Below are 22,943 nucleotides of genomic sequence, written 5' to 3'. Positions count from 1 at the left end.
AAACTGCAGCGGGAAGGCCGGGGAGGGTTGGGGGGCAGGAGGTAGGGGGGTAAGAGATCAACTAAAGGACTTGTATGCATGCATATAAGCATAACCAGTGGACATAAGACATTGGGGGATAGGGGAGGCTAGGGGACTGTCTAGGGCGGGGGAATAAAATGGACACATATGTAATACCCTTTGGAATACTTTAAGCAATAAATTAAAATTAAATAAATAAATAAATAAATAAAAAATTAAAAATTAAAAAAAAAAAACAATGATAATCAAATGGTACGAAAACTAGAAATTAGTGACTTTTTTGGTGCTGAAGTTTGTCTGCAAATTCTTCGATTGCAGGTTCATACTTGGTGCACTTCAAAGCCAAGCAAGCGCCACTAACATCATGTTAGCCGGTTCCTTTTGTTCATTTTAATATTATTTAATGCTGAGAACAAAGTCTCACAAAAATATGTTGATGAAAAAATTGTTAGCAAAGCCATCGCTAGATTTTTTGTATTGCTAAAAGTGTCAGGAACTCTGTTCCAAGCACTCAAAATTTCTTCTTCATAGTTGCACTCTTCATGTTTCAAACGATTTCGTTCCAGATTTTCAAGTTTCGACCTTAAGTCAGCAAACACGAGTCCAAATGCTACCTTGAAAATCTGCAAGTTGCATCTCTAAATCATCAATTTGCATCCATTGGAAATTATTCAATTCCAAAGTACTGTAAACTACATCCAGATACTTAATTATTTTAATGGTCTGTTCTAGGCTTCTAAATTGGTTGAATCTTTCGCTGAACTGTTCAAAGAACGTGTTTACTATATTCTGGTACATAAGTATAGACTCCATTACACTTGTAGTAGCCTTCTCGAAATACTTTTTCATCTGAGGAAAATACGAGTTTTAGTTTCAATATCTCGCTTGAAAATTTTAAGTTTACTTTCAAAAGATTTGATGTATCCAAACATAACGTCAATATTTTTGCCAAAACCTTGTAATTTTAAGTTCAGTTCATTCATATGAACAGAGAGATCTGTAAAAAACATCAAATTGCTGACCCACTTATGATCATTGATCTGAGGAAAGTTTGCCAGATCCTTATTCTCAATAAATACCATAATTTCTTCAAAGCACTCCACAAATCGCTCAAGTAGTTTTCCTTGACTTAGCCATCTCACACGATTGAACATCAGTAGTCCACTGTAGGTTGAATCAACTTCCTGTAAAAGTACAGAAAATTCTCGCTTGTGAAGGGGTCGAGAAGCTATAAAATTCACAATTTTTGTTACAGCTGACATTAAATCATTCAATTCAGAGAATCCCGATTTGGCACACAACACCTCCTGATGGATAATGCAATGAAAAGGTGCAAGTGGATGTCTAATAGCTTCCATAAACAATTTCAGGAATCCCACTTTTTTCCCACCATCTTTGGTGCCCCGTCTGTCGTGACTGACACAATTTTAGAGATATCAATGTTTAGGACACTGAATGTTTTTATAACAACTTTACATATTTGGTTTCCTGATGTACTCATTGGCACTTATTCTAACTTTATCAACTCTTCTCTCATAGTGAGACCATCAGAATATCTAGCAATAATGGCCAACCGAGCATATGATGTGACATCAGTAGTTTCATCAAGAGAAATCAAAAAATATTTACATCTATTTAAGTCTTTTTTTTATTGACTTTGTACGTTTTTGCCAAGATCTGTTATTCTACCTTTTTTTAAAATTAAATCTTTATTGTTCAGATTATTACAGTTGTTCCTCTATTTTCCCCCCATAGCTCCCTGCCACCCAGTTCCCACCCCACCCTCTGCCCTTACCCCCACCCCCTACTGTCCTCACCCATAGGTGTATGATTTTTTTTTCTATGTCCCTGATTCTATTATGATCACCAGATTACTTATTCACTTGATTCTTAGATTCACTTGTTGATAGATGCATGTTTGTTGTTCATAATTTGTATCTTTACCTTTTTCTTCTTCTTCCTGTTCTTAAAGGATACCTTTCAGCATCTCATATAATACTGGTTTGGTGGTGATGAACTCCTTTAGCTTTTCCTTATCTATGAAGCTCTTCATCTGACCTTCAGTTCTGAATGATAGCTTTGCTGGATAAAGTAATCTTGGTTGTAGGTTCTTGGTATTCATCACTTTGAGTATTTCTTGCCACTCCCTTCTGGCCTGCAAAGTTTCTGTTGAGAAATGAACTGACAGTCGTATGGGTATTCCCTTGTAGGTAACTGAGTTTCTTTCTCTTGCTGCTTAAAGATTCTCTCTTTGTCTTTTGCTCTTGGCATTTTAATTATGATGTGTCTTGGTGTGGTCCCCTTTGGATTCCTTTTGTTTGGGGTTCTCTGCGCTTCCTGGACCTGTAAGTCTATTTCTTTCACCAGGTGGGGGAAGTTTTCTGTCATTATTTCTTCAAATAGATTTTCAATATCTTGGTCTCTCTCATCTTCTGGCACCCCTATAATTCTGATGTTGGTACGCTTGAAACTGTCCCAGAGGCTCCTTACACTATCTTCGTATTTTCGGATTCTTTTTTCTTTTTGCTTTTCCAGTTGGGTGTTCTTTGCTTCTTCGCATTTCGAATCTTTGACTTGATTCTTGCGCTCCTCTGGTCTGCTGTTGGGTGTCTGTATAGTATTCTTTATTTCAGTCAGTGTATGCTTAATTTCTAGTTGGTTCTTTATCACAACATCGAGGGTCTCATTAGATTTCTTGAGGATCTCACTACATTTATCGGCGGTCTCACCAGTCTTTTCGAGGGCCTTACTAAATTTATCGGCAGCTTCTAGACAGTTCTTGAGAGACCTTAAAAGTGTGGTTTTGAGCTCTATATCTTCCATTTCTGACATTTGCGTCCTATTTCTTTGTCTCCGCATTTTTTTATCTTTTCTTGGTGCACCCCCTAGTGGTCTTTGTGCGCAATCTTGTTGTAGTTAAGCCTTGATTGTTGTCGGCAATACCGGGGGTGATTTGGCCTCCAGGCTAACTGGCTATGAGAGCTATTCTGCCTTTGATAGTATTTCTACTGAGTGGTAACTTAGAAATTCTTTTAATAACATCATCTTTTTTTTCATATCGTGAAATAGAGCTGGTGCACCTCTTAGAAATGTTTCCTTACTAAATTCTCTGTCACTGAGGGTTTTTTCCATGCTGAGCTATGGAGAGAGCAATATAGTAACTTGCTGATATTAAATTTGTAGAGCATCTTACAAATTTAATGATGGAATTTGATTGACTTTTATAGAGGTGTAGCTGCCTAGAAATGCATTCCTTCCTCTCATCAATACTTTTTTTCAAGAACTGACAATGATTAGTTTCAAAATGTCTCTTTACATTCCACATTCTGCTTACTACTGTTTCATTAAACACTATGCACAATGAATTGTTGTTTCTGTTGACAATCCCGTACATCTCGGTGCATATGTCTTTTTAAGGGTCGGCTACTGCTACTTCCACTTCCCTTATCATTCAATCTTGCTTTTTTATTTTTTTGATTCTCCATCGCAAGGCTGCAAAAATAAATATAAATGACGGCATTTTTTATGAAAGGTTGATAGTTTTCTTACCTATTAACTTTTTGCAGTGTTGTTGCACTGACTCCTGTTGCAAAACAATTCAAAAACAGTACGTATAACCAACAAATATATGGTGCTGTAATCAATTATCTGACACACAGAATGTCTCGTCGAGCACTATTGCACTGTCTATCTTTTTGTTTTGTTTTTTTATTAGGTAAGGTATTACAAATGTGTCCTCTTCCCCCCCCATTATCCCCAGCCTCCCCAACCTCCCCGCACACTCATGCTCCCATCCCCCTGTTGTCCATGTCCATTGGTTTGGCTTATATACATGTATACAAGTCCTTCGGTTGATCTCTTCACCTTACCCCCGCCCTCCCCTACTTTCCTTCTGGGGATTGATAGCCTGATTGCTGTTTCTCAGTCTTTGGATCTGTCCCTTTTCATCAGTCTATGTTGTTCTCTATAATCCACAAATGAGTGAGATCATGTGGTATTTATCTTTCTCTGACTGACTTATTTCACTTAGCATAATGCTCTCCAGTTCCACCCATGCTGTTGCAAAAGGCAAGAGTTCCTTCTTTTTTACTGCAGCATAGTATTCCATTGTGTATATGTACCACAGTTTTCTAATCCACTCATCTGCTGATGGGCTCTTAGGCTGTTTCCAAATCTTAGCTATGGTGAATTGTGCTGCTATGAACATAGGGGTGCATATATCCTTTCTGATTGGTGTTTCTGGTTTCTTGGGATATATTCCTACTAGTGGGATCACTGGGTCAAATGGGAGTTCCGTTTTTAGTTTTTTGAGGTGGCTACATACTGTTCTCCACAGTGGCTGCACCAGTCTGTATTCCCACCAGCAGTGCAGAAGGGTTCCTTTTTCTCCACATCCTCTCCAACACTTGTTTGTTGATTTTTTGATGATAGCCATTCTGACAGGTGTGAGATGATAACGCGTTGTCGTTTTGATTTGTATCTCTCCTATAATTAGTGACTTTGAGCATGTTTTCATATGTCTTTCGGCCTTCTGTATGTCCTCTTTCGAAAAGTGTCTATCTAGGTCCGTTGCCCATTTTTTTTATTGGATTGTTCATCTTCCTTTTGTTAAGTTACATGAGACCCCTGTAAATGTTGGAAATTAAACCCCTGTCGGTGGTATCATTGGCAAATATGTTCTCCCATACAGTGGGTCTTCTTGTTGTTTTGTTGATGGTTTCCGTTGCTGTGCAAAAGCTTTTTATTTTGATGTAGTCCAATTTGTTTATTTCCTCTTTAGTCTCCATTGCCCTAGGAGCATTATCAGAGAGGAAATTCCTTGGGCATATGTTTGCAATTTCGCTGCCTGTGGATTCCTCTAGTATTTTTATGGTTTCCCATCTTACATTGAAGTTTTTATCCATTTTGAGTTTAATTTTGTGTATGGTGTGAGTTGGTGGTCTAGTTTCATCTTTTTGCATGTATCTGTCTAATTTTCCCAACAGCATTTATTGAAGAGACTGTCTTGACTCCATTGTATGCTCTTGCCTCCTTTGTCGAATATTAATTGGGCATAGTGGTTTGTGTCGATTTCTGGGGTCTCTATTCTATTCCATTGACCTATATGTCTGTTCTTGTGCCAGTACCAAGCTGTTTTAAGAACAGTGGCTTTGTAATACAGTTTGAGATCTGGTATTGAGATCCCACCTGCTTTGTTCTTCTTTATCGGGATTGCTGCAGCTATTCGGGATCTTTTTTTTATTCCAGATGAATTTTTGGAACGTTCGTTCTAGATTTGTGAAATATGCCATTGGTAATTTAATGGGGATTGCATTGAATCTATAGATTCCTTTGGGTAGTATGGACATTTTGATGATGTTGATTCTACCCATCCATGAACACGGTGTGTTCTTCCATCTGTTTCTGTCTTCCTCTACCTCTGTTTTCAGTGTCCTGTAGTTTTTTGCATATAAGTCTTTTACCTCCTTAGTTAAGTTTATTCCTAGGTATTTTAATCTTTTTGGTTCAATGGTAAATGGGATTGCTTTTGTAGTTTCACTCTCGGTAAGTTCACTTTTGGTGTAAAGAAATGCCATGGATTTCTTAGCATTAATTTTGTATCCTGCTACATTGCTGAATTCATTTATTAAGTCTAATAATTTTTTGATGGAGTCTTTTGGGTTCTGTATGTACAGTATCATGTCATCTGCAAATAAGGACAGTTTTACTTCTTCTTTTCCAATCTGGATGCCTCTTATTTCTTCTTGTCTGATTGCAATGGCTAGTACTTCCAGTACTGTATTGAACTGGAGTGGTGAGAGGGGGCATCCCTGTCTTGTTCCTGATTTTAAGGGGAATGATTTTAGTTTTTGCCCATTGATTATGATGTTGGCTATTGGTTTGTCATATATGGCTTTTATTATGTTGAGGTATGATCCCTCAATTCCTATCTTGCTGAGAGTTTTTATCAAGAAAGAGTGTTGGATTTAGTCAAATGCTTTTTCCGCATCAATTGATATGATTAAACGGTTTTTTTCTCTCAATTTGTTTACGTGATGTATCACATTTATTGATTTGTGGATATTGTACCATCCTTTCATCCCTGGGATAAATCCTACTTAGTCATGGTGTATGATCTTTTTGATGTACTGCTGGATCCGATTTGCTAGGATTTTGTTGAGGATTTTGGCATCTATGTTCTTGAGGGATATTGGCCTATAATTCTCTTTCATTGTGTTGTCTTTATCTGGTTTTGGTGTTAGGGTGATGCTGGCTTCATAGAATGAGCTGGGAAGTGTTCCTTCCTCTTGGATTTTTTGACATAGTCTGAGGAGGATAGGTTTAGTTCTTCCTTCAATGTTTGGTAAAACTGCCCTGTGAAGCCGTCTGGCCCTGGGCTTTTGTTTGCTGGAAGCTTTTTGATTACTGCTTCGATTTCCTCCATAGTTATTGGCCTATTGAAATTTTTAGATTCTTCCTGATTAAGTTTTGGAATGTTGTATTTTTCTAGGAATATGTCCATTTCCTCCAGGTTGTCTAGTGTGTTGGAGTAGAGTTCATAGTATTTTCTAACAATCCTTTGTATTTCTATGGGGTCTGTTGTTATTTCTCCTATATCATTCCTGATTTTGTTTACTTGGGTCCTCTCTCTTTGTTTCTTGGTGAGCCTGGCTAGAGGTGTATCAATCTTGTTTATCCTTTCAAAGAACCAGATCTTGTTTTTGTTGATCTTTTGTATTGTTTTTTTTGGTCTCTGTGTTGTTTATCTCCGCTCTGATCTTTGTTATTTCCTTCCTTCTGCTTAGAGTGGGCTTTTTTTGTTGCTCTCTTTCTAACTCTTTGCGTTGTAGAGTTAGGTCATTTATTCTCATTGTTTCTTGTTTCTTGCAGTAGGCTTGTAGAGCTGTGAACTTCCCTCTCAAGAGTTCTTTCACTGTGTCCCATAGGTTTTGGATTGTTGTGTTTTCATTTTTGTTTGTTGCCATGATGTTTTTTATTTCTTCTTTGATCTCTCTGGTAACCCAGTCGTTGCTTAATAGCATGCTATTTAGTCTCCATGTGTTTGATTTTCTTGGATTGTTTTTGTTGTAGTTGATTTCCAGTTTTATGCGTTTGTGGTCTGAGAAGATGCTGGATATGATTTCAATTTTCTTGAATTTGAAGAGACTTTATCTGTGACCCAGTACATGCTCTATCTTTGAAGATGACAAATGTGCAGTTGAGGAGAATGTATATTCTGTGGCTTTGGGGTGAAATGTTCTGAAGATGTCAATTAATTCCATCTGATCTAGTGAGTCATTTAGGATTGATGTTTCTTTGCTGAGTTTTTGTTTAGAGGATTTGTCCAATGGTGATAATGGGGTGTTAAGGTCCCCTACTATGATTGTATTGCTGTCAATCTCTCCCTTGATCTCCTCCAGAAGTTTTCTTACATATTTGGGTGTTCCTATATTGGGTGCATATATATTTACCAGAGTTATTTCTTCTTGTTGGACTCCTCCGTTTAGTATTATGAAGTGGCCTTCTTTATCTCTTTTTATGTCCTTCACTTTGAGATCTAATTTGTTAGATATAAGTATTGCTACCCCGGCTTTTTTTTCACTTCCATTGGCCTAAAAAACCTTTTTCCATTACTTCACCATCAGTCTGTGTGCGTCTTTTTTTCTGAGTTGGGTTTCCTGTAGACAGCGGATATATGGGTCATGTTTTCTTATCCACTCATTTACCCTATGCGTTTTTACTGGGGCATTTAATCCATTTACATTTAAAGTTATTATTGATAGAAACTTGTTAGTCACCATTTTTGATCTTTACCGTTGTGTTCCTTCTTTGTTTCCTATTTTTTCTTTTTACAGCAGACCCTTTAGCATTTCTTGCATTGCTGGTCCGGTTGTAATAAACTCCCGTAGACCGTTTTTGTCTGTAAAGCTCCTGATTTGACCCTCAATTTTGATTGATAGCCTCGCTGGGTACAGTATTCTTGGATTCAGACCCTTCCTTTGCATGACTTTGTATATTTCATTCCATTCCTTTCTTGCCTGATGTGTTTCTGTTGAGAAATCGGTCTCTAGTCTGATGGAGGATCCTTTGTAGGTAACTTTCTGTCTCTCTCTGGCTGATTTTAATATTCTTGCTTTGTCGTTGGTGTTTGCCAATTTAATTATTATGTGCCTTGTTGTCGGTCTTTTTGGGTTCATTATGTTTGGGACTCTGTGAGCTTCTTGGATTTGTGTGAGTTTTTTCTTCCCTATCTCAGGGAAATTTTCCGTTATTTTTTCAAACAGGTTTTCTATTCCTTGCTCAGTTTCCTCTCCTTCTGGGACCCCTGTTATTTGGATGTTGTTTCGTTTAGTGTTGTCCCAGAGTTCTCTTAGGCTCTCCTCATGCTTTTTAATTTTTTTTTTCTAGAAGCTGCTCTGTTTGGGTATTTTTTCCTACCTTGTCTTCTAGCTCGCTGATGTGGTCCTCTGCTTCTTCTAGTCTACTGTTGATGCTTTCTATTGAGTTCTTTATAGCAGTGATGTCATTTTTCATTTCTTCTTGGTTTTTCTTCATTTCCTCTTGGTTCCTACACATATTGGTGAATTTGTCTTCCATTCTTTTCATCCACCTTATGGCCATTTCTCTGATTTCTTTCTTTGACAGGGTGCTTGCCTCCATTGCCCCCATTTCGTTTACTTCCTTTTCTGATGATGCATGTTTTTCTTTCATATGTGGGTTGGTTCTTTTTTCACCATGATCTCTCTTCTCCAGGTGTTTGGTTATGTAGTTCTCTTTCTGATGCGTTGATTTAAAGGCACAAAATACAACACAACAAGGCACAACATACAAGGCACCGAAAACAAATGTATTAACGATATTAATAACCCCAAATAAAGGTGACCACTGAGCGAAGAGAATTAGGGGATAAAGAAGAAAAAAGAGAAAAAGATTAAAGAGAAAAAGAAAAAAAGAAAAAGGAATGCCGAAATGAGATTGGGAAAAGGGAGAGAAGAAAGAAGAAAAAAAAAGTGAGAGAATGAATTAGAGGGCGGCAAGAGGCAATTTGTATGGGGAGAAAACTCTAATAGAACCACAAATAATCCCAATGAATTCCAGCAGCAGATCCCTGGAGATTAATGCAAACTACAATCAACCACTAATATCAGGCGAGGCAAGGGAAAACAGAAGCACAAAAATAACCAGAGAAAGAAAAAGCAAAACAGAAAAATAAAAATGAAAAACAAAACAATCTCCCAAACAGGCATAAAAAATATATATACTCAAAATCAAGCAAACACTAGCAAAACGACAGACAGAGAAAAAAAATTGGGTAGTGAAGAACGAGAAGAGAGAGGTGTATATGGATTTAGAGCAAGGGATTGGAAATTAGGTATATAAGTAGGGTGAAATTTAGACAGTGGGTAAAAAGAATGAATAGGGAAAATCTAAAGCAGGAATAGGGTAAGAGAAACAGGACAACAAAAGGGGAAAAGTGAGGAAGAGTTATGGCTTAAGGGTAAAGGTGAGATAGAGAGAAATGATGCTAAAGGAACGATGAAAATAGAGTGTAGAACACTAATTCCAAAATAAAATAACGAAAAAAAAAATAAAATGACACTTGAAAAAGTGGTAAAATGATAGCAATAATACTGGCTAAAAAAATGTAGTAATTACAAAGGTAAAATCAGGTGATGAAAAAAAATAATAATAGGTTCTTTATGAAATGGTGAAAAAAGAATTAAAAAGAAAAAAAGATAAAAATGTGCAGTAGTGAAGGTGCTTCAGATCTTCTACTCTTCTTTTTGGCACGCCTTAGTCCTGCCAGGCATTTAGGAGAGTGTTGAATTTCCCTGCGATACACTGTCCCTCCGTGCTGTAAACCACAGTCCTGATTTTAAGGCAGGTTGTATTTGTTTACCAGACTGCCTTTATTTGCATTTACAGAAGAGACAGTTCGTGGCCCTGCCTCTGGGTGGCAGTGTGTCTGGATTGACCTCCGAGGCTATAAGTCCTCTCTATCCAGTAGTTAGGGTTTATTTTCTCTATGTTACTTGAAACTGGTTTGGGAAAGTCCACTGCCCAGAGCTGGTTCTTTAATCATTACTCCCCGCTCTGTTTCCCAGGCTCCCCAAAAAGATCTTTCCCCTACAGGCTATGTGAATGACCCCACCTGGGGAATCCCATTCACTGGGTTTAATAATCAAACACACGGATCTAAGGGGAACTGTAACAACAAGAGCCTGAGAAGTTGTGCGAATTTGCAAGCCTCCACCTTCCAGGTCTGCGCACAGTCTCCACGCACCCACTCGCCCCTGGCACCAAGCACCCGGCAGACTGGCAGAATCCGAGGCTGCTTTTTTGCATCCAGTCCAGCTATGTGCTTATTTTTATCGTTCCCTTCTGCCAGCAGCCCTGTGGGGCCCCTTCCCCACTTGAGGGTCACGCTGGTTCCAAGGGCCACGGACTCTGTGGGGCGCAGATTTCACCCCGCGCGGTTCTCTCTCCAACCTGAATTGCAAACCGCACCTTTAGGGGAAGTCTAACCTTTCTGTGAGAAGAAGCAGTGCTCGTCTGAGTTCACGCAGTCACGCTGCTTGAGATCCCTTGTTTCCAGGTTAGTAGCTGATCTCTGGTTGTCTGTAACAGCCACTCAAGATGGCACAGTCTCCGCTGCTGAGCCGGCACACAGGGAGACGTTTCAGCCGCAGTCTCCAACCGTCCTTTTTTTTCTGGGAGTTCTCTGTCTTTCCCAGCTGCAGACTGTCTCTCAGCTGAATATCCTCTGCCTATTCGGGCTGTATGTTACCCGTTTCAGCTGCTCACCCTTATCTGCTCCAGGACAAGGCACAGGACATGTCCGTTTATACCTCCGCCATTTTTCTCCCCTTATATCTTTTTCTTCTAACCCTCCCACTCCTGTCTCCTAATGAACATGGCGATCAAGTGCGTCCGTTTGCCGAATGCACCCAAACGCACAGGAAGCTTACCCGAGGCACATGTTGACAATAATGAGGCCGTTTCCAGAATTGGGCATTTTGTCACTCGAGTAAAAATAAAGTGTCTTGAGTAAAGATTAATCTCTTTATAGTGCAATTCTTAACCTTTTTATATTAATGCCAATATTGGAACAGTGTATCTTGGATGTTTTCACAATGTATCTTTGCTACGCAACACTGATGTACATGCTTACATCTGGTTTTAGAATTGTGTAATTGATCATGAGTAACATGAGTAATAATATTACTCGAGTGATGCCCAGCTCTGGCCATTGCGAGAGACAAATATATGAATACGCAATTTTTTGTCTCTGTCGATGCGTGTCACCCAAAATGGTACGCGTGTCATAGGTTCGCCATCACTGGCCTAGAGGACTAGTAGGGACTGCGGTCAAGAATACACCTGGAAGAATCAGCTTTGAAAAGGATACTAAGACTTCTTTTTTCGAGATTACTGGAAGGAAGAGTGGAAGTGAAGGTCCGAGTCAGGGGCGTGAGACAACCTCACTAAAATTGCAGCAGATGTGAGAATTAAGTGATAAGTGACCTTTGAGGAGAGGACCAGAGGTATGGAATGGCCACTGGGTGGCGGGGGGTTGCAGAAGGAGCCGAGCAGCTCTCTGAAGCTGACAGGATTCTCGAGCTGTTTTGAGGGTACTGCTGAAGTGGGCAACCTGGAATTGAAGTAGACCAGACCAAGTGCATGTAGGTCAAGAATTTCAAACACTAACACGAACCAAGTTTATGTGGGCTGCAAAACAAAAGCTTCAATTTTCATAGAAAGGTTTATTTCGGTAAAGACATGCTGAATACAAAGGGCTGAAATAAATGAGTAATCGTTAACAAAAAATAATAGAACGTTTTAATAAAAATTAGTATTTTGCATTGAACATTAACTTCCCAGACACTGAATAACTGGACAGATTAATAAGCACAATGCAAATAAACCTACTTTTCTCATTCTCTAAAAGCAAAGTATTTCCTGTTGCACATACCAAACAAGTCAGTACAAGACTAATGATGTGGTCATCGGGTGCTAAAATATGGTCTGCTAGTATTAATGGAGAGAAATGGCACGCCAGCGCGTAAGGCGCACAAGGGAAATGAATGCAACACAATTATAATCAGTCATTAGCAAATGTAGTTAGTAATTAATAATTATGTAAATCAGGTTATTGTAAAAATCAGGTTACGAAATTTTTATTAATACGCTACATACTGTTATATTCGCTGAGCCACAAACATATTCATTGTGGGCCACGTGCGGCCTGTGGGCCATGAGTTTGACATGCTTGTTGTAGGTGATTGTTCTGTTGCAGCTCTTGGGAGGATTTGGAAGGTCAGTGAGGGCAGAAAAATGGTCGTAGTTGAGGAGTGTAGCTTTATAGAGCTGAATTTATTTCATTTGAGAAAGGCAGCCTGTTTAGTTGAAGACATTGGGGATCAGCATGATGGTGAGCGGAACCAGAGCAGAGTGTGGATGACTAATAATCCAGGAGAGAAGGGAGAGCTACGTGGCAGTCTCAGACATCAAGGAGTAAGTCTGGGGATACAGACAGATGGAAGAATAAGGGTGGACCAACAGGACAGAGTTGCAGGTTGGGGTTCTAGGTGAAGTTGGAAACCAAATGCAATGTGCTTCCATCTGAGCAAAGGCAAAGGTCCCTGGAGTAGAAGGGTCTGGGGCTTATAAGTGTCATCCATGTGGCCATTTGATCTTGTCACCCAGAAAATGACTGGACAGGACATGAAGAGGTTGAGGAATGGTGGGGAGTGCATGCCAGCAAAAGAGATTGGATTGTTTCTTTTGGAAAAACAGTTCCTTTCCCAAGGGTTGTCAGACCTAACTAGGTTGGGGTCATGGTTTCCTCAGCCAGGACTACTGATACCAGGAGATGGTTGAAGTTAAAAGGCTTCCTCCCAATGTCAACCTTTCTTGGAGTCTCAGTAAAACCCAGTTATTAATGGTGACCACACCCCCTCTACAATTTTTTCTGGCATTTCTGGGAATTGGGTTAATTTTAGCTATAAAAATAAATGGAAGCACTGGTCTTTGAGATGATGGGTTGTGTTCAGACTAACACTTTGAACCTTAAAATGAGTGAGTGACTAGATCAGATCAACCAGTTGACAGCCTGTCTCCATTCAGTCAGATTCTCTGAAGGCACTGGAGAAGCTTGGCATCCTCATAAAAGGCACCATACTTTTACTCTGCCACCCGACTGTTCACCCCCTTCTCTCCCTGATAAAACTGTCCTGTCCTTCAAACTTTAGCTTCAATGATGCTTCCTGGTGACGCCTTCCCTGAATCCCATTGATAGACTCATTTAGGCATCATTCCTGCCGTGGAGACTGGACTCTGGTTGTGAAATTATCACATTGTAGTATTATTTCTCTCTCCCTCAGTAAATTGTGAATTTTTTAAAAGATGGGGACTGTAGCTGTTCATCTTTTCATATCCAGCTCACTGTGCTTTTTGACATGATATTCACTAAATCCTTGCTCAGTGAACACGCAAATGTAAGTGTGATCTATTTTTCACAGTTTCATTCCAGCTTGTTCATTCTGAGTCAGAACCGCCCATGAATTGAAACTTTCAGACGACTATTGAACCATGGGGATTCTACTTTGTTAAGTTCCCCCATTTTGTTTTTTGTTTTTTTTTTCTGGAGAACTTACAAAAATGTTAAGGAAGTGTCAGGATATTCTGCACAAGGGATATTAGGGTAATATAGCGTAACAGTCATTGGGCTAGGGAAGCCATGGACAAACTACGGCCCGCGGGCCGGATCCGGCCCGTTTGAAATGAATAAAACTAAAAGAAAAAAAGACCGTACCCTTTTATGTAATGATGTTTACTTTGAATTTATATTAGTTCACACACACACTCCATCCATGCTTTTGTTCCGGCCCTCCGGACCAGTTTAAGAACCCATTGTGGCCCTCGCGTCCAAAAGTTTGCCCACCCCTGGACTAGGAGGTAAATTCTTGTGTAACTAGAATAGGCAAAATGCATACCTTGAGATGGAATGTTTTAAAAGTGAAATTGTTCCTCTAAATGTCTGTACTTTGTTCTCTGGAATGTAGGAAGCAGTCCATTAGTTCAAATCTGTCTTATTTTCCTCAGCTTGCTTGCTACAATTAATGCTTTCCTCTACAGATGGAAACAAAAGAAAGTTATGCTCAAATACAGCTTCTACTGAAAGATATCGATTTCCTAAAAGGCAGAGAAGCAGAACTGAAGCAAAGAATTGAAGCTTTTGATTTGTAAGTAATGTTTTCATTTTGACTATTCAGAGTCTGTGAGTTTAAAACAAATACTAATTATTCTAATGCTAATTGCCAAGTAGAGTTCTTGGTTGTAAAGGTGCATTCGGCTAGTTTTAAAAGGCATAAGTTGAGAGAAACAAAGACTAGGATTTTGCTTTTGAAATATTAGTTATTGGGATGAAAAGCAGTGAGACACCATCATCAGGCTACAGTAAAACCAGACCAGTACTTTGAAGAAGCTAACAACTGTTAACAAATTATGTTCAGTCACACACTTATGTTTAGTCATTGAGATCTAACGGTTCCATGTGCATGTAGTAACTCAATGCAGTGGCTCTGACTTGATTTGTACTGGGTGATGGATGTGTGTGTACTAAGTGCTCACCACTATTTCATTCTTCACATTGTACCTGCCATTAATGGCAAGCTCACCAGTGTAGTTTATGAAACAGGTTTCATTTCCATTAGGTTCTACTGTTAGTTGACTCTTACTTCCTTAGTGGATTTGTCCTGGTGTTCATTAATGTGGTTAGATCATTTATATAGGCTTTAATTCATTTTATTTTTCATCTCTGCTACATTACTCTGTTCTAAGCAGTACTGAAGTGGTAAATTGATCATGACAGAAAAGGAAAGTGACAAATAAGCCATCGATTTTCAACTGGTGTGCTGCAAGAATATATAAAACATGACATACCTGACTGTAGTCAAGGGCATTAACCTCTTTTTCCTTAGATTTTCAAATAAAAAAAAAAAAGACAACAGTCAACACAAAATAGCGGTTCATTGTGAACGATTCAAAAATATACCTGTTGTGTTTTTTATAAATGGGCAAATATATTTTTGGCATGCTGCAGAATTTTAGTAGTTTATGTGTGTCAGAGATAAATAAGGTTGAAAATCGCTGATATCTTACGTAATAAAAGCCTAATATGCAAATTATTCCCTCTACTGGAGTTCCACTGTGAGTTTGACCACTGGATCAGTCGATCAGTCACTATGACGTGCACTGACCACCAGGGGGCAGACGCTCGGACCAGTAGGTTAGCTTGCTGTGGGCACTGGTGGGCTGGACTGGAAAGTGAGATGTGAGGTGAGAGCTGTCAGGAAGTTCCTGGGGTTTGTCTTGAGCCCTGGGCAGAGGCAGGTGGGGGCGGGAGCCAGCAGGGACCGGGTGGCTGGGGAGGCTTCTATGCTGAGAGCCTGGACTATGCAGCCCTCCGCAGCCTGTGGCCTTCTCAGTGCTCAATTTATAATCTTCAGAGCTGCTTATATTTATTTAAGTTTCACTAACTACTCCAGGAGAGTGGGTAACACCATTATAGGGGGCAGGCCAGGCATAGCTGCCCAAAGCCAAGGTGCAGCCTCAGGCTCCTGGAACGCAGCTGAGAGGGGGGTGGGGCTGAGTCAAAGAAACTGAGTCCAAAACTTGAGGCGGAGGCAGCAAGAGGTGGAGGATGATAGCTGTGCAGGGGCCTAGAAAAGCTGCTGTGTGGGGACAGCCCAGGAACCCAGTGCCTCTCCCACGGGACAAGGTCTACATCCCTCCCTCCTCCTCCCGGTGACCTGTCACCCCAGCTCTTCTCCAAAGGTTGGACTTGGCCCACAGAGCTCTCCACCACTGCACACCCTGTACTGCCTTGTCTGCCCCACCCCACTCTGCACAGCCCGCTCCATTCCCACACAGCCTTTGGAGAGCTCTGCCCCCAGAGGAGAAAGTGGGAGGCTGTGGACAGGAGGTCACATGAGGAGGGGGCAGAGCAGGGCCCACCAAGTTAGATGGAGGGGAAGGAGGGAGAAACCACACAGGACTGGGGGCAAAGACAGTCGGGGAAGGAGGTCCATGTGGAAGCTTTGCCCTTGGTTGAAGTAGAAATCCTGACCCCATTTTACAGACCGCAGCAGAGTGTGTGTGTGGGGAGGGTCAAAGACAAAAGAGGGTTTGAGGGGACTGGATGGATAGCAGCAACGTTTGATTAATGGCCTACTTACTATTTTTATTGATTTCAGAGAGGAAGGCAGAGTGAGAGAGAGAGAGAGAAACATCAATGATGAGAGAGAATCCATCGCCTCCTGCATATGCTCCATACTGGGGATTAAGCCCGCAATCCAGGAATGTGTCTTTGACCGGAACCAAACCTAGGACCCTTTAGTTCGCAGGCTGCGGCTGTACCTACTCTACCAAACCATCTGGGGAGACCCATGGCCTATTTAAAAACCACTGCAGTAGGCTGAGCAGGGGTCTTACCATGATGGTGTTACCTGATAATGAGGGTGTCTGTCTTTATGTTGGAGTAATTGGAACTGCAACGAAGTAAAGACACAGCAATGGAGCCTACAAAGGGTTTCCACGCACACAATGCAATTTACTTCATGTGGCAGCTGAATTTGGTGAGCAGAGCCTTAGAAGAACATGCGGTCTCCAAGACCAGGGGCAGGGGAAAGTTCATGCTGAACATTCTGTGCTGTGAGTTACAACCTATATATATAAAGGCATGATATGCTAAGTGTCTGACCGAGTGGTCAACTGACTGGTCGCTACGACTTGCACTGACCACCCGGGGGCAGATGTTCCAACCAGTAAGTTGCTTGCTGCTGGGGTGGGGCCCATCAGGACCAGGCAAGACAGGACCAGACTTGCCCTGGAGCCCTCCTGTGATCCCACCCCAGCCCCAATTGGGACTGGGTGAGAAGATCAGGACTGTGTGAGACCACCGTGATCAGCCAGGTGGAGGGACCCCTGCCATTCATGAATTTGTGCACCAGGCATCTAGTAAGCTAATAAGTATTGTTTACTGCTCCTTTGCTTTACATGTTAGTCAGCAGAGGGTGCTAACACATAGAGCTTTTATCCTTTGCTTGGAATGGTCAGCATTCCCTAGCACTTACCTGGCTCGATCAAAGGGAAGACCATTCCATTCTTCAGTATTTGGAAGTTCTGATTGACCTATCTATCTTTTTCTATTGTTCAGCACTCTTCAGTATTCAATCACTAGATTATTAAATATCAGAAACAAATCTTTTGTCTTTCATACCTATGGGCTGATCAGTTAAACCTCACAGAAATAATCTTACTGAAGAAATAAGTACTAAAGCAAAAGTACACTAACTTAAGTTTGGTATGTAGCTTTTCTCTGAATTTATTATGGCCATTTATTACCTGCAATCATTTTTTAAGTGTTCATCATCTTCTATGAAAAGCACTTTGGTCTTGAAACTTGCACACTCCCTGCAGCCTGGTGCACCATGCTGCTCCATCTGCTACTTCAGATCCCACATAACTTGGTCAGTTCATAAAATAGATGGAGAACTCCAGCTCTTTCCAGTTACTTCCCAGCAGTGACAGTCACATAACAGTTTTAGCTTGTGGAGCTAAAATTATGTTATTTTTTTCTCCTAAAGTCTTTACTTCAGCAATTACAGTTTTATTTTTTTTTGCTTTTTATATTTTTGCTAATATCAGAGGCTACAGAAGAAAATCATAAAAGTGTGGCTGATGCACTTAGGAGACAGGATCCTGAATATAAAGAGCATGGAGGAGACCTGTGACCAAAAGCTCAAGAATGAAATTCTAAAGAAATTGTTTGGTGTTCTTAAACAAGTAATAGATTTGGAATAAGTTGATGGAAACACAGCAATACTAGTGAAGTAGATAAGACTTAACATTTTATGGTGATAGTGTTTAAAAAAAAATACGGGTTTTTTATTGACAGTCAAGCCTTTCCCATGAATATTTAAGATAATTTTACAGAGTTACAGTATAGGGAATAGCATCCTCTGCTCTTTCTTACTCATAGCTTTTCTAACATGTATTGAGGGTCTGTGATTTGCTTTCATTTTATGGCACATTGTGAGTTGCTCAGCTCACATTGTAGATAAACTATAAAAGTGGTTGATCTAAGGCAGTTGTTCTCAACCTTCTGACCTTTTAAATACGGTTTCTCATGTTGTGACCCAACCATAAAATTATGTTCGTTGCTACTGCATAACTGTAATGTTGCTACTGTTATGAATCGTAATGTAAATAGCTGTTATGCAGGATGGTCTTAGGCGACCCCTGTGAAAGGGTCGTTCAACCACCAAAGGGGTCGCGACCCACAGGTTGATCAACTTTTTAAAAATTCACTTTTTTAAAAAAAAAATAATAATTTTAGGGAGGAAAGGAGAGAGACAGGTAAAAATCAGCATGAGAGAGAAATATTGATCTGTTGCCTCCTGTATGTGCCCTGATCAGGAATTGATCCCATGACCTTCCAATGCACTGGACAGTGCTTCAACCATCTGAATCAGGCTGACCAGGGCGGGAATTATAATCCCTTTTAGTTCTCTTTTCCTCTCCCGCCTCATACTTGCCACTACGATGGAGGTATCTATCAATTTATAAATTATTCTGCCTAGTGGTTTTAGTGCTTATCAGGTAACATGTGCCCTGTATTCCTTCAAGATTCTGCAAAGCCAGAATCAAAAGAAATAAATGGAAATTAACAATGGAGCAAAAAAATTATACAGGAAAAGGAAAATATGATAACTATGGTTACTATGACTTCCCTATAATCTGAGTTTTAATGTGTTGCAGTGATTAACTACTCAGTGCAGACATCAAGCCCATATGGTAACTTTTCTCTACAGTGCTCAGTGTAGTGTCTAGCACACAGGTGTTCATATAATATTCATTGAGTAAATGAATTTGTGGTGAAGAGATGACTCAACTAACTTTTGGTATGTCTTAATAAGTGGTCTCTTTTTACTGCCTTGCCCGTAATTTGTCATGAGATTACATTACATAGTACTTACATTACATAGTACTGAGCTTATTCTTTAAAAGAATTCTAATTAAAATATAGTACCTTTCCATGTATAGATTTTGAAATGATGACATACATATAGTATGTCAGCTTCTCGAGTGTAATAGCAAGTGCTGACATGTCTGTAGTTGTTAAACCCTTAGGAATAAATGAATGAGTAAATGTGTATGTTAATTTTCCCACTGCTTCGCAGATCATGTACTGTTTGATGTTGTCTGGTTTGGGTATCCTCTATGACTTGAGCAAGGGTGGGAATTCACAGGATACTCACCATCTCTCTCAACTGAAACGTCTGCTAGTGGCAGTTGGTGGAGATAAGTAAAACTTGAAAGTGTGCTTTTGGTATTGCTAACCCAGATATGAGGGTGGTCGAAGTTGGCCCCGAACCCTATGCCCAGCCCTTGAGGGCAAAAGTTCTTTGGGGTGGGGATGGGGTGCAAGGCAAGGCAGGTGGATGTGACTGACTTCTTGTTCTTGGGATTTAGAGTCAGTTGTACCAGTGTAAATTGAACTTAATTTACTTTTGTGTGCCAATCCAGACCACCATGGAATAATTGTTCTCAATAACCTCACAATAACGAGTTTTGGGGACCAAATTAAAGGATTGTAGCAGGTTTTATATTCAGAATTTGCATCTCTGGGCTTTGGTACTGATAGTCCTTGAAGTTATGCATGGCCATGTTCATGCCCTTAGGTGCCCGGGTGCCACAGAAACCCATACATTGATAGGAATCTGTTCAGGAAAGTGACAAGAAAATCATTTTGGTCATTCTAATTCTCAGGTATCAACTTGAGCTAAAGGATGACTACATCGATAGATCTAACAGACTGGGTGAAGAGGACAGGAAGAATAAAGGTGATTCTTGTGGAGAAGAAAGCTGCATTTGTAAATTTCTGGTATAGGTTATTAGCTTCCTAAATTGGGCCTGTTCTAAATTTATATGTGTGTGTGTAGCTTACATTTTACTTTTACTACAAAATTAATCATTATTTTGTTCTTTTAATTTTACGTATCAAAAATGACCTTAACCTGAGAGAGGTAGGGTATTCAGGAGGTTATTCTTCCCCATCTACTTTCCTCCCTCCCCTTTGACCACCACTTGCTTGTTATCAATATTTATGGGCCTGTCTGTTTTGTTTTGTTTATTTTTATTTCTTAAGATTCCACATGTAAGTTAAATCATAAGGTATTTGTTTTTCTCTGTAACTTATTTCATCATAATATCCTTTAGATTCATCCATGTTGTCACAGGTGGCAAGATTTTATTCATTTCAGTGGCTGAGTAATATATCACATCTTCTGTATCCACACATTCATTTATTGATGGTAGTCTAGGTTGCTTCCAAATCTTGTCTGTTACTAGTAATGCTGCAGTGAACATGTGGGTGCACATGTATGTCTTTTCAAATTGGCATGTTGTTGTTTTTTACATATACTGAGAAGTAGAATTATTAGAACATATGGCCGCTCTTATTATTATTTTTTTTGGGGGGGTGGGGGTGGGGAGAGTGACTTCACACCGTTTTTCCATAGTGGCTGCACCAATCTGCATTCCCACCAACAGTGTATGAGGGTTCTCTTTTTTCCACATCTTGGCCAGCACTTGTTATTTATCCATTTATTGATGATAGCTGTTCTAACAGGTGGGAGGTGATATCTCATTGTGGTTTTAAGCATGAGAGACTTCATTTTTTACTTATGGAAAATTTTAACTTCTCCATTCCCTGTGACCTGTTTCCTTATTTCTTTTACTTGTAACATATGTTTATGCCTCATGATATTTTTACCTGACATATAACTTCCTAAACTGTTTTATAACTAACCCAGGAGTAGGAAAGTTGAATAATTTTTCAATCTCTTGATATTTTATGTCTCAGTATATTTGTAGAAACTTGTCTATGAAAAGAAGTGAACTTAAGTAGAAATTTCAAAGGAACGAGAGCTGCGTACTTGATAAGGACCCATAAGGTCACCCAGTGTGTGGCTGCTCCTCTGTGACTATCTTGTGAAAACTAGACTAATACTTCTTAGGAATTAGTACCATCATGTAGTCAGCTAATTTTTTTTTAATGATATATCTGCATAGACTCATATTGAATGAAGTGAAAATGATGAAATAGACACTAAAATCATAAGACAAATCTTTGTATTTAAGGAAATTCAGATCTTTGGGTATGAGGGCTCTGAGCAGCTGGTGCAACTGGTTGGTATGTGTAGTGGAAGAAAGTTCACAATATATGTGACCATTAAGACTTCCCATCACCTGTTGGGTAATAGGACTTATTTCTTACTTTCCCTACTGATTTTTGACTCTGACACCTGCTATTTTAGATGATGAAATAATCGCCATTAGGTCTGACATTGTACATAAATTCTTAAATGAGTTTTTATTCACTAGAAAAACATCTTTAATTGGTTGGCTTTCTCTTTCAGTAAAACCTATTCTTTTGCAAGAGCAGTCCATGGCTACCAATTCAAAACAGGAAGAAGAATGCAATCATTCTGCAACTCGTGTGAAAGAACTTGAGGTAATTGCTAAGCCTATTGTTTTTTGAAGTCGATAAAACTTCAAGGCAGTAGATGAAATTTTAGTTTCAGCCATACATTATTTAGCTTGATGTGTTTAGACTGTTTATTTTATGACTAAGAAGGCCCAACTTAAGTTAATTTAGTAGTTCTTCCTTTTAGTCCTTCCTGCTTGTTGCCTGGAACAAGTTCCTTAATCATTGGGGTGGTTGAGGTTCCGTGGTGAGCTGACCTATGTGCCTAGCCCATAGCAGGTGGCCAGTGCTTTTAGTTTCTGCCTTAGCCTCTCCTTCCTTCCCATCAGCAGAAGGTGAACATTCCTGTCATTACATTGGGATCTTACAGGATAAAACAGAATGAGATGTGTTTTTCACATGCCATTTATTTTCTTGCTGTTCATCACGTGTGCTCTCTGAAGGACAGAGCTGGAACTTGATGTACCTGGATATATCCTGCACATAAAATGTATTTTTGCAGCTGTAATGATCTATTTATTTGAGAACATTGTAGACTTTTGTATGTAAACATGAAATGTATAAAAAAAGGAAAGCACCACAGCATGTTTGTGATAGCTCAGCTTTTCATTTTTATAAACATTGCTGCAGTCTGTGATTGCTATTGGGACCTTAGTTGTATCTGGAAAATGGGCAACAAACTTAATCTGAAGCACTTGCTTTGTAGGCCAGGGTTCTGCATAAGTATAAGGTTGGATGAACTTCCCCCGCCCCTTCTAGGGCAAAGATGAGCTTCCATGTTGGAATCAGGTTCTTCTTACTGCAGAGAATGAGTCCTCTGTCCAGTGACCTTACTTACTATGACACCCAGTTTATAGCAGCCTGCCAGTTTTTGCATAAGAAGTACTGCAGTAACTGTTCAAATGCAAGTTTTTTTTCAATTCCAGCTTGAACTCGAATCTCTCAAGGCCCAGTTCTTGGCAATAACCAAGCAAAACCACCTGCTGAATGAAGAGATGAAAGAGATGAGTGGCTATTCGCTTCTAAAAGAAGAGAAATTAGAGCTTCAGGCTCAAAATAAATTACTTAAACAACAACTGGAAGAGAGCAGAAATGAAAACTTGCATCTTTTTATTTTTTTTTTTATTTTTTTATTTTTTTAATTTTTTTATTGCTTAAAGTATTACAAAGGGTATTACATATGTGTCCATTTTATCCCCCCCGCCCTAGACAGTCCCCCAGCCTCCCCTATCCCCCAGTGTCTTATGTCCATTGGTTATGCTTATACGCATGCATACAAGTCCTTTAGTTGATCTCTTACCCCCCTACCTCCTGCCCCCCAACCCTCCCCGGCCTTCCCACTGCAGTTTGACAATCTGTTTGAGGCAGCTCTGCCTCTGAATCTATT

The 22,943-nt window shown here is 39.8% G+C and overlaps 1 protein-coding gene across 1 annotated transcript in view; it reads left to right on the top strand.

Annotated features, from left to right (window-relative positions):
* The window catches only part of LOC308512414 (centriole and centriolar satellite protein OFD1-like), a gene marked incomplete at both ends in the record, with an annotated part of 32,899 nt that extends 10,201 nt beyond the window's left edge, over positions 1–22,698 (top strand). Inside the window, 4 exons of the mRNA XM_081082173.1 lie at positions 14,140–14,246; positions 19,837–19,910; positions 21,489–21,583; positions 22,483–22,698. Of these exons, the coding sequence (XP_080938299.1) occupies positions 14,140–14,246; positions 19,837–19,910; positions 21,489–21,583; positions 22,483–22,698 (492 nt within the window). The remainder of the gene's footprint in view (positions 1–14,139; positions 14,247–19,836; positions 19,911–21,488; positions 21,584–22,482) is intronic.
* Positions 22,699–22,943: the final 245 nt, after the last annotated feature.

The sequence above is a fragment of the Myotis nattereri genome (genome assembly GCF_964212035.1).
Source record: "Myotis nattereri genome assembly, chromosome: Y".
Taxonomy (NCBI): Eukaryota; Metazoa; Chordata; class Mammalia; order Chiroptera; family Vespertilionidae; genus Myotis; species Myotis nattereri.
Note: the sequence above shows the minus strand (reverse complement) of the source record. Positions and strands in the feature narration are given on the sequence as shown.